Source organism: Temnothorax nylanderi, unplaced genomic scaffold (genome assembly GCF_030848795.1).
Source record: "Temnothorax nylanderi isolate EJ_2023f unplaced genomic scaffold, tnyl_v1.0 TNYL_tig0324_pilon, whole genome shotgun sequence".
Lineage (NCBI taxonomy): Eukaryota > Metazoa > Arthropoda > Insecta > Hymenoptera > Formicidae > Temnothorax > Temnothorax nylanderi.
In genome coordinates, this window is record NW_027249386.1 from 151,680 (window position 1) to 163,618 (window position 11,939).

At 37.2% G+C, this 11,939-nt stretch overlaps 1 protein-coding gene across 1 annotated transcript; it reads left to right on the forward strand.

Moving 5' to 3' along the window:
* Positions 1-276: 276 nt before the first annotated feature.
* On the forward strand, positions 277-10,275 carry LOC139781238 (uncharacterized). Its single transcript, XM_071720077.1, has 5 exons — positions 277-2,630; positions 5,012-5,211; positions 5,873-6,052; positions 6,163-6,219; positions 10,021-10,275. The coding sequence occupies exon 1, from the start codon at positions 713-715 to the stop codon at positions 1,829-1,831; it is 1,119 nt and encodes a 372-aa protein (XP_071576178.1). The 5' UTR covers positions 277-712; the 3' UTR covers positions 1,832-2,630; positions 5,012-5,211; positions 5,873-6,052; positions 6,163-6,219; positions 10,021-10,275.
* Positions 10,276-11,939: the final 1,664 nt, after the last annotated feature.

Sequence of the window (11,939 nt, forward strand, 5' to 3'; positions counted from 1 at the left end):
CTCAGTCGTCTCACGGTGCTCGCGGTTCGTTTGCCGAGTAACGGCATTAAATGTACCGGGCTTCTCCTGTCATGTTCTTGGTGCTAGATTTGTCAAAAGAGCTCCATCTGTGACTCCAGATCGTGCCACTGTGGCTGCATCATCATCATCGTCTGCGTCATCTTGTTCTATGATTGTCACCATGGCATCGAGTGTGGTTTGCGATGCGATCATTTCCAGAAAGAGTGAAAAGGATGCCCTTAGACAGCGTGAAGTGTGTGACGTAGATTCTGATCGTAATGTATACGTGAACGAGCTTCTGCCTAAATGTACCTTCGATTTACTTCAGCAAGTTAAACGTATTGCTAAGGAGAGGGCGTATAAGTTTGTTTGGATTAAGAACGGCCGTGTATGTGTTAGACATTCTGATAAAGAGCCCATTATTTGCATTGACTCTGATGCTGATCTTGCCAAGCTTGGCTGACGAGTCCTGCCTGCTCGTTCCTTGTCTTCGATCGTTCGGCGCAACTCAGCATGTAATTCTTCTCTGCTCCGTATTGCTCAGTTCAATGCTAATTCTCTTGGTGGACATATCGACTTCATTCGTTTACATTTTAATACTAGCTCTTATCACATCATTTCTGTTTCTGAAACGTGGCTTCATGCGGGTGTGCCGGACGATCTTGTGGCTCTGGACAGTTATTTTCTGGTCCGTCATGATCGGGTGGGGCGGATGGGTGGAGGAGTTGCTTGCTACATACACAATTCTTTGAGGGTCAAGTTAATTGCTACTTCTACTGGGGTAGAGTTGAATGATCCGGAATTTCTTTTAGTCGAAATTCGTTTGCCGAGTAACGAGGTGGTACTGTTTGCGTCGATCTACAGAAGACCTAAGGGCGCCCTTTTTAACGACTTCGTTGAATCACTTACCGGTGTTTCTCATCTTTATAATAACATTATTATTGGCGGTGATCTGAACTGCAATCTTTTGAGGGATGGTTTCGAGGCCAACTACTTGCGCGAACTTATGTCAAGTTTATCTTTGAACATTGTCGACTCTGAAGCCACCTTTCATACTGCCACTTCTGATTCGTGGTTAGATGTTCTGGTTGTGGATGACAGTGACAAGGTTTTATTGTTTACCAAATCCTCGAGCCCATTCATTGCAGGACATGATCTGCTTGAAATGTCATTCTCTCTAAATCGTACGTTTGACTCTAAGCAATCTGTATTGCGGCGTAGCTATAGGAACTTTGACACCTCTGCGTTTCTTGAGCATCTTTATTCCTTGGCAGTCAATGTTCAGATTGTGAATGAGACCGACGTTGAGGAGGTTTGTTCTCGTCTGTCGTCTACCTTGCTTAATGTGCTTGATGTGTTTGCTCCTGCTCGTAGATCTGTGATTAGAAGGCCTCCTATTCATTGGCTCACTGACGAACTTAGATCCCGACTCCGTACACGTAATCATTTGTATAAGCAAGCCAAGCGTTCCAATAGTCTGCTTGGCTATGCTAGATACCGACATCTTCGCAACCAGCTTAACACTGATATCAAGCGCGCCAAGAGTAATTTTCACTTTGCCTCTCTTACTAACATTACTGACTCAGCTAAATTGTGGAGAGAACTCGCCCGTCTTGGTCTTGTCAGGTCTGTGTCGGTTTCTCCTCTCCGTTTTTTCTCACCTGATCAATTGAATTCATATTACGTCTCTGTATCTAATACTTTATCACCTTGCTCGTACATTAACTTTATGTCAGCCATTGCTTCAGTTTCTGGTCCTTCTCAACGTTCAAAATTTGTTTTCTCTACTATTCAGCCTGATGATGTATATAAACTTATTGTTGTTGGATAGGCTTTCCGCAATTGTATTTACGAGACTCTTGTATTATTTTGTATAATAGATACTATTTATTTGGTCTTTTATACAACTTACTGAGACCATAACGAAACGTGTTATCGAGTATCTAATTTCTTAAGCGAACGAACGAACAGACAATAGTACCAACTGTGTATAATAAAAAAACACGAAAACCTTAGAACTAGGATTATATAATTAGATAGATAGAATACTATATAAAGAATGACATTACTATCTTAACACTTATTACGAATAAACCTCTTCATTCCTTTGCATCTGGCCAGGACGGCATTCCGCTTTATGTACTCCGTGTTGCCTGGCCTGTTATCTCCCAATGGCTCACTTCACTGCTCAATTGTTCACTTCAATCCTCCGTATTTCCTTCTTTATGGAAATGTGCGTTGATCCGCCCTCTCTCTAAGATTCGCACTCCTCTGTCTCCATCTGATACTCGACCTATTGCTAACCTTCCGGAAATGTCTAAAATCTTTGAACGAATAGTAGCCTCACAGATCACTGACTATTTAAACAAGCATAATCTTTTGAATCCCAGACAGTCTGCGTATCGTTCAGGTTACAACACGCAATCTGCACTTTTACGCGTCTGTGATGACATAAAAAAGGGAATCGATGACAGGCTTATCACAATCATGATTCTCTTCGACTTCAGCAAAGCCTTTTCCACATCTCCGTTTACTTATGAAGTTAAAAGAATTAGGATTCTCTGACGAGGTCCTTGTGTGGATATTCTCCTATCTTACTGGCCGCTCTCAAGCTGTAATTGATGATGAAGGTAATCTCTCTGACTGGTTGTTCACATCGTCCGGTGTCCCTCAAGGCTCTGTACTTGGTCCTCTTCTGTTTGCACTGTATATTAACGATATTGGTGGTTTTCTGTCGTTTGTGTATCATATGCTCTTTGCTGATGATATACAAATATATCTCCAATGTTCTCGTGCTGACATTCTCCATGGTCTTGAAATGATTTCTAGAGATGCGAATGCTATTTTTGACTATGCAAATTTGAATGGTCTTAAACTTAATCCTGCGAAATCAAAGGTATTAATTTTTGGTAGTCATTCCTATGTCAATGATATTGACTTCCATTGCTTACCACCTATTATTGTAAACCACACACCCTTACCCTTTGTTAATGATGCCAGGAATTTGGGTGTAATTTTTACGTCTAATCTGTCTTGGAGGAAACACATTTTACACATCTCTCAAAAAATTCATTATTCTTTGCATAAACTTAAGTTTAACAAAAATTTTCTTTCTACGAGGTTAAGGATAAGGCTGGTATTAGCTCTAATTATGCCACACATTGATTACTGCTGCTTAGTCTATCATGGTTTAAGTGGAGAGTTGAATACCTTATTACAAAGACTTGTCAATTGTTGCATTCGCTTTATCTTTGATCTTAAGAGAGATGAACATATTACTCCGTATAGACGCCAATTAAGATGGCTTTCAGTTGAAAATAGAAGACTATATTTTCTTGGTTGTCAAATGTTTCGCATACTTCACATGTGCTCCCCTTCTTACTTGAGTGAAAATTTCACGTTGCTTGATCCGTTGTTGAGGAGATCTGACCGCCTTCTTTCTGCGTCTCATACATTTCATATTCCTTCTCATAGAACAACCACCTACAGAAACTCCTTTCATCTTTCTTCTATTTATTTCTGGCACTCACTTCCTGTTAACATCACCTCTATTTTCTCATTTTCTACCTTTAAGAATCATCTTAAAGCATTTTTGCTTGCTCGGGAAACAGGGTAACATTCTTACTCACGTCTTCTGTTTCTCCTGTACTTCTTGTTTATTGTTGTTGTTTCTTTACTACATAATTATACTGTATATATAATTAATTAAGTTGCGTTAGTTGTTAGTTACACTGATTATATTACTAGTTAAGTTGCGTTAGTTCTTAGTTATACTATAGTTTTTGGAATTGTACTTCGCCGGTTTATTGGACACTTCAGTATCTAGCTCTTCGCTGCTTTATTCCTGCCTGTTTCATATGCGAGGGAGAGTATGCATATTTTTTTTTTGTATTGCAGCACTGTATCTTATTTTTGCCCTTTAGCCTAGCTTGGGCATAATAAATCATATCATATCATATCTCTCTCTCTCTCTCTAAAATGCTATAAATTGAAAAATATTACTTTTTTATCTACTGAAGTTCAATTCCGTCGTATACAATTCTTTGAGATTCACTTAATTATTTCCTAAAAAATTGGAAAAATTTTGTAACCGATTTCCAAAAAGATCGGTAACGAAAAATTATATACTTTATAGCACTCCCCGGGAAATTCAACCCCTACTTTATGTACAATTCTTTGAGATTCGGTCATTCGGAATCGGTTTCCAAAAAGATCGGTAACAAAAAATAGTACACTTTATAGCACTCCCCGGAAAATTCTATCCCTGTTTGATCTATAATTCTTTGAGATTCGGTCAATTATTTCCCGAAAAATTAGAAAAATTAGAAAAACCGGTTTCCAGAAAATCGGTAACAAAAAACTATACACATAGTGGCACTCCCCGGAAAATTCTACCCCTATTTCATATATTTTTGGTAAAAATTCGGTTCAGGGGTTTGGGCTGGGCGTTGATGAGTCAGTCAGTCAGTCAGTCAGTCAGTCAGTCAGGACATCTTCCTTTATATATATAGATTAAGAACTATTTTCCAATACAAATAAAACATTTTTAGATCCACCAGGGACATACGTCCTTAACATCCTGTATTTTGAAAAAAAGCAGTTTAGGACACATGTTTATAGAACCTTTTCTTCTTAAAATAAGCCAAGGAATATCCCCTTCAAGTTTATGTACAGTAAGGTCCATTAATTTGCGTGGTTACACATATATAAAGCTTGAAGATCCGTAAATATATATACATATACATATATACCTACATATTTTTTATTGTATATTTGTGCAGCTTACCTCAAGAGCTTTTTAAAATAGGTACTATAACAAAGTTATTTTTTGTTAAGAATTTCCTGATATTTTAAATTTTGTCATATATAAACCATATACAAATTAATGTATTTTATACTTTACTTACTTTAAGTAACACCCTGCATATATAATTATTTATTTATAAGATAATCAAAATATCAAAATATAAAATATAATTCCTCTTTAACATTCTCTATATATTTATCTCAGTCTTAGAGGGTTACATCAAGACGAATTTTGCTATAATTTACAACAATAAATTGAATAAAACAATCGATTGCGGATCGTTAACTGATGGAGAATATAGATTGGAAGTTCATATAATAAATTTTAATCCAGATATTTATAACCATCTTGATATAAAAAAAGGTGACAAAGTTAAAATAATGGGTACAATACAAACTATACAGGTAAAATACTTACATTTATTAATAGAATTTACTTTATTTTAAAATTTAGTTATATAAAAAATTATATACACTTAATGATAAAGTCAATATTATTATTTTATAATCAAATAAATATTTATTATAAAATTAAATAAATAAATTTATGCTGATAACATGTAGGGGAGAATGGGGGAATGACAGTCATCAGGCAATGCCGGTCACCTGTATTTTACATAATCCAACAGTTATATCAAACTTTTTTTGTCTCTATCCGTTTACATACATGATTATCGAGTAATTTATTATGCCGTGCCTATATTAAACCAACATAAATTAATAAAAATCTGGTGATTCTTATTTTACGCCCTTTTTCTTATAAGAATCGATGTACTTTTAATAAGGGTTTTGCGAAATTTTTAGTAGTTAAAATTACATCTAACCGTTATTTATGACTTTTTTGGTTTTTTAACTTCCATTTCGCCCATATTAAAACGATGGCATCGTATAAATATATTTTTGGGGTAACGGTAGTCGCTCGCACGGGGAAATTGCAGTCGTGGCGCACTTGTTAACCATCGGGCACATGCCTGCAAACGTCGAGTGACAGCGTAACGCCGGAATTTTAGGTTAAAATTTCAATTTTTCTGTTAATCATTAATTGTAATTATATTTTCAATTTAAGATGCCTCGTTGTAGACCAAGAAAAACCGAAAGAGGAAAATGGTCCTCAGACGAGCTCAGAGCAGCTATCGGGGCAGTAAAAGCTGGAATTCCGCTGACCGCGGTTATCCAAGAGGCGACCGTAATTACCCCACACGTCGGACAATTGCGGTCAATTCAAAGATTTTTATAATCAATGCAGGTTTAATTATTTATTAGCTTACTTGACTTTTATGCTTCTACTTTCGAAGAATGATTGATGAAGTATCCGTCAACTATTCCATTTTAGTTCTAAAGACATTTCTTTTTCAGAAAATAAGAAATAATTCTTACTGACTGCAATTCCCCCATTCTCCCCTACAAAACACGGTAAAATTTTGTCTATATTACTCATTTCTTATTTATTTTATATTTTTATCACTAAATATTGATTGTATTAAGAAAAAATGTAAAATATTAAAAAGGTACGCTTCAGAAAATCAGTACGCATTCAATAACTCTCTTCTATATATATATATATATATATATATATATATATATATATATATATCAAGCATTTTACGATATGACAGTCAGAGGCAATTTGGAGAATCTTGGCGTTCCCTATTCATGAGAGATATCCTACTATCTTCCATCTCGCTGTTCACCTCGAGAATGGTCAGCGTGTGTACTTCAATTCCAAAAACTTGGTTGAGAGGCTTAGCAACCCACCTCAGACAACACTCTTGGCTTTCTTCGAGCTGTGCAAAACCGACGATTTTGCAAAAACCCTCTTGTACTGTGAGGTTCCTTCTTATTTTGTGTTTAAAAATAACAAGTTTGAGAGAAGAAAGCGGGGGATGGATGTCGATGGCTGGCCAGGAATAAAGAAGGACCATGCGCTGGGAAGAGTGTATACCATCCATCCAAATAACACCGAGTGTTATTATCTTCGCTTGCTGCTGCATGAGATTCGAGGTCCAACGTCCTTTTTAGATCTAAAGATTGCAAATGGTGTCCTTTGTTCAACATTTCAGTCTGCATGCAAAGCATTAGGTTTGCTGGAAGATGACAAACACTGGGACAATACCTTGGAAGAAGCTGCCTTATGTGATTCTCCTTTCAAGTTGCGAGAGCTCTTTACAGTGATGTTGGTATTCTGTCAACTTACCGAACCTCTGAGTCTTTGGGAAAAGTACAAAGACAGCCTTTCAGAAGACATTACACGACAGGTGGAGAGAGAGTTGCAAGGCAATGCACAGCAGGTGATGGACGAGGTGTATAACAGATGTTTGGTGCTGATTGAGGACACAGTGTTGGCTTTGGGAGGACAGGAGTTACACCAATACGGCCTGTCTCAGCCAAAGAGATCAGGAGAAGTCTTGAAAAATCGAGATTATCTGAGAGAGACCAACTACGACGTAAACACCTTGGCACAAGTGGTATCGATTAACGAGGGTTTGCTGACAGATGAGCAGTTCGCTGTCTATCGGCAGGTCCTTAGCAGCATTGAGTCAAGTGCTGGTCAGGTCTTTTTTCTGGATGCTCCTGGTGGTACTGGAAAAACCTTCCTGATCAACTTACTCCTGGCAAAAGTAAGAAGTGAACGTGGCATCGCCTTGGCTGTTGCATCTTCTGGCATTGCTGCTACGCTGTTGGAGGGAGGCAAGACCGCTCACGCTGCTTTTAAGCTGCCCCTCAATCTCAACCATGCAGAAACACCCCTATGCAATATTTCAAAACAAAGCAACATGGCTCAAGTGTTGCAGGACTGTAAGCTTATTGTTTGGGATGAGAGCACCATGGCACATAAAGGAGGTTTTGAGGCACTGAGCACAACTCTAAAAGATATTAGGGGCAACGATGGAGTGATGGGGGGAGTCACCGTGCTGCTGGCTGGAGACTTCCGACAGACTTTACCAGTAGTGCCAAGGGGAACTAGAGCTGACGAGGTTAAAGCATGTATCAAGGCATCATATTTATGGCCCCTTATCTGGAAACTCTCTCTCAGAAAGAATATGAGGGTATACTTGAGAGGCGATGTCTCCGCGGGGCAATTCTCCAAACTCCTACTTAAAATAGGGGATGGAAAGTATCCCGAGTCTGAGGGAAAGGTGATTATTCCTGAAGGTCTAGGCTTAGTAGTGACAACCCTAGCTAACCTTATTGAAAAGATATACCCTGATATCGCCGATATCAAAGATAAATCTATGGACTGGCTGTGTGAACGTGCCATTCTGACCCCTAAGAACGACAAAGCTGGCGTTATTAATGACACTCTACTTAACTCATTTGATGGGATAGAAATGAAATACAGGTCTGTAGACTCGGTAATACAAACAGATGACGCGGTCAACTACTCCGTAGAGTTCCTCAACACTCTGAATCCTCCTGGTTTACCAGCTCACTAGCTTCTACTTAAAGTGGGGGCTCCAGTAATGTTGCTGCGAAACCTCAATCCGCCCAAACTTTGTAATGGAACCAGGCTACGAGTAAAGGCTCTCCATAGGAATGTCATCGAGGCCACAGTGTTTACCGGCTGTGCTCGGGGAGATACAGTGTTTATACCACGCATACCTCTCATACCATCAGAGTACCCTTTCGAGTTTAAGAGGCTGCAATTTCCTGTCAAAGTCTGTTTTGCGATGACCATCAATAAGTCCCAGGGGCAATCGCTGAAAGTAGCAGGGATTGATTTAAGTGAGGATTGTTTCTCACATGGGCAGTTTTACGTGGCCTGCTCAAGGGTAAGCTCACCTAGCAGTCTGGTAATCCTAGCACCTGAGGGGAGAACTACCAATGTGGTCTATAAAGAAGTCCTTAAGTAGGAAAAAAAAGGTCATACTGGTGTTAAATGAAAATATACACTATTACTTATTTGCATGTCTTAATACATATGTCCTCCGGGGCGATGTTCTTCAACTCAAAAAAAGGATAAATTTCGATCGTGTTTGAACAAGACATTGTTGTCTGAACAAGACATGGTGTTTAAACAAGACATCATGTCTGAACAAGGCATCGTGTCTGAACAAGGTATCAAATTTGTCACAAAGACGAGTGTGTAAACAATATAATGTCTGCGCAAAATATCGTGTCTGAACAAGACATCGTGTCTGAACAAGACATCGTGTCTGAACAAGACATCGTGTCTGAACAAGACATCGTGTCTGAACAAGACATCGTGTCTGAACAAGACATCGTGTCTGAACAAGACATCGTGTCTGAACGAAAATAATATGAGAAGTAGTATAATAGGGCTTAAGGCGAAGGTCTACTATAAAAAACCTAACGCGCCAATAGGTGGAACCTCAAGGGTGGTGTGGAAGTCCATCATTTTAATATCTTAATTTTTTTATATAAATAAAAGTGATTAAAAATTACAAATACAGAATGTAAACGTGATTTGAATGATGATTGATAAAGGAATTTACAAAAAAAAAAAAGCTTCAGAGTTTTATAGCTTTTAAGCTATCTATATATATAAAGGATTAAAAGAGAGACTATTTGCGTGTCTTACTACACATGTCCTCCGGGGCGAAGCCCGGGTAACCAGCTAGTCTATATATATAAAGGAAGATGTCCTGACTGACTCACTCACTCATCAACGCCCAGCCCAAACCCCTGAACCGAATTTTTACCAAAAGTATATGAAATAGGGGTAGAATTTTCCGGGGAGTGCCACTAAGAAACCTGATTTTTTTAACGTTCCCCAGTTTAAGTAAAAATCAAGACGCGTTAAGGCTGGTTTTCATAGTTAGATTTTATTTCAAGACTGTCTTAAGTAACTTCTTTAATGCTAATACGGCTTTGTGATTGGTTTATGACATCTTAAAATTGTTCTTAAAAATAAGATTTGACTGTGAATATCGGCCTAAATCTGGCAATTTCAGAGGTTATAGGATTATTTTTACCTATTTCATGTTTTATTTCAATATTTGTTTATAATTTTGTTATAAAGCATTTCTAGCCAAACTCCATATAATATTTTTTCTTATTTTTACTTGTACAATATACTACTGCAGTTTATCGGTGAAATCCCTAGACACCTTGTATATCAAAATTAACAAATATCTATCTTCATCATTATATTGATAAAATACAAATTAAAATTTATTCTTTCCTTATAATCATTAATTTATACATTAATTTTACATTATACTTTTATAATAACTATACAATATTTTTTTGCAGTTAATCCACCATGTTTTGTAGTGCCAAGCTTAAATGATCTTTCTAAGATAGATGGACGTATATCATTATCAGAAATTTTAAAAATCCCTGATCGTACCCCTAAAAAAAGAACTTCGACAAATAATTTGTCGCAACATGTATATTCATACGAATAAATAAACATTAACAATAGGGATATAAAAATAATGACTCAAAGAATTATCTATAATACAATATAGTTATTAATTTAGAGAAATAAAAATTATAAACATTGAATATATATATTTATTAATGCTTCACCTTCTGGTGCTTACATAGCAGTTTAGACTGCCAGACTTTACACGACTATACATTTGTCAAAATCTTGTTTCCGGTTTTTACATTTTGTTGTTACGATCCTGCTTATAAACTAATCAAACAATACATATATTAAATTTTACATTTGAACTATACTCTTTTCCTTCTCCACTTCTAATCTTTTCTCTTTCAAACTTTTCATCCATCCATACCCTGCTCCATCGTCGCTCAACATATCAACCATTCTTCCTTTCCAACTCTCCACTTTTTCACATCTCGTACTTACATGTCGCATATCTTCGTTTTCTTTCCCGCATAATCTACATTTTCTCCATTCCTCATCCATCCAATACATATTCCCTTTTGTCTCATTTCCACACCTCATTCTCGCTAATAGGCTTATCTTTTCCTTCCCTTTTCTGACCCCATCTTTGATATATCTAGGCAACCATTCTATTTTGACATCTTTATAATCCTTACACGCTTTTGAGTTTTCAATTTTTTCGGCTCTCTCCTGCATATCTACTTCTCTGTCTCTTGTCACCATACAATCAATACCTTCATCTCCTATCCTTATCAGTTCTTCCTCGCTCATGCCGCATCTCTGTATGTACTCTCTTCTCTCTTTACTTTCTGTCGACCAATTTTGTATATCTTCCCTGCTTTCTTCCTCCTTTCTCTCCTTCCAGCATTTTCTTAGAATTACATTTCCGTTATCATTTCTCATTTTCTCTTCATATTTTACCGCTCTTCTTCCCGCTACGATTCTTATCTTCTCTCTTTTCATTTCTTCTCTCACCACATACCCCGGGGTAGATCTTTGTAAGCCTAAAATCCACCTTATGTACCTCTCTTGAACTACCTCTACCTCCTTCCTTTCTCTGTATCCCCATATCTCTACTCCATATAACATTATTGGTTTTATTATTCTATCGAACAGTTTCATTCTCCATATTATATCCGCGTTAAACTTCCTTTCTCCATAGCTCCATATCCATGCCATCGCAATTTTTCCTTTCCTTATTCTATCTTTTATGTGCATCTCGTCATTATTGTTTCTGCATATTTTATACCCTAAGTAATTAATTTCTTTTGTCTCCTCAATTCTCATATCTCCCCACCACCATTCTCTTTTCCTCTCTTTGCCGCTTCCCTTCCTGAATACGATTATTTTTTATTTTTCTGTACTTAGCTCTAGTTTCTTCCTTTTTATGTACCTGTAGAACACCTTCATCATGATATTCATCATATCTTCATTTTCTGCAACAAGTACTATGTCATCTGCATATTCTAGCGACCATATCCTTTCCTTTCCGATCTTCACTCCACCAGGATTTTTCTTCATCTCTTCTTCTATGTCTGAAATATATATGTTGAATAATGTCGCGCTAATTGGACATCCCTGCCTCACTTCTTTTACAGCCCAAAATTCCTCCGTTTCTTTATTGCCTATCTTCACTCTGTATCTAGTTTCGCTATAAATCTCTTTCACTCTATCGATTAGCCCTTTACTTATTCCTCTCTTTTCCATCATCTCCCATATTTCTTCTCTATTTAATCTGTCGAAAGCTGCTTTCAGATCAGCGAAAAAAGCAAACAATTTTCCTCCTTTTCTTTTGATCCTCTTTCCTATTACATGTTTT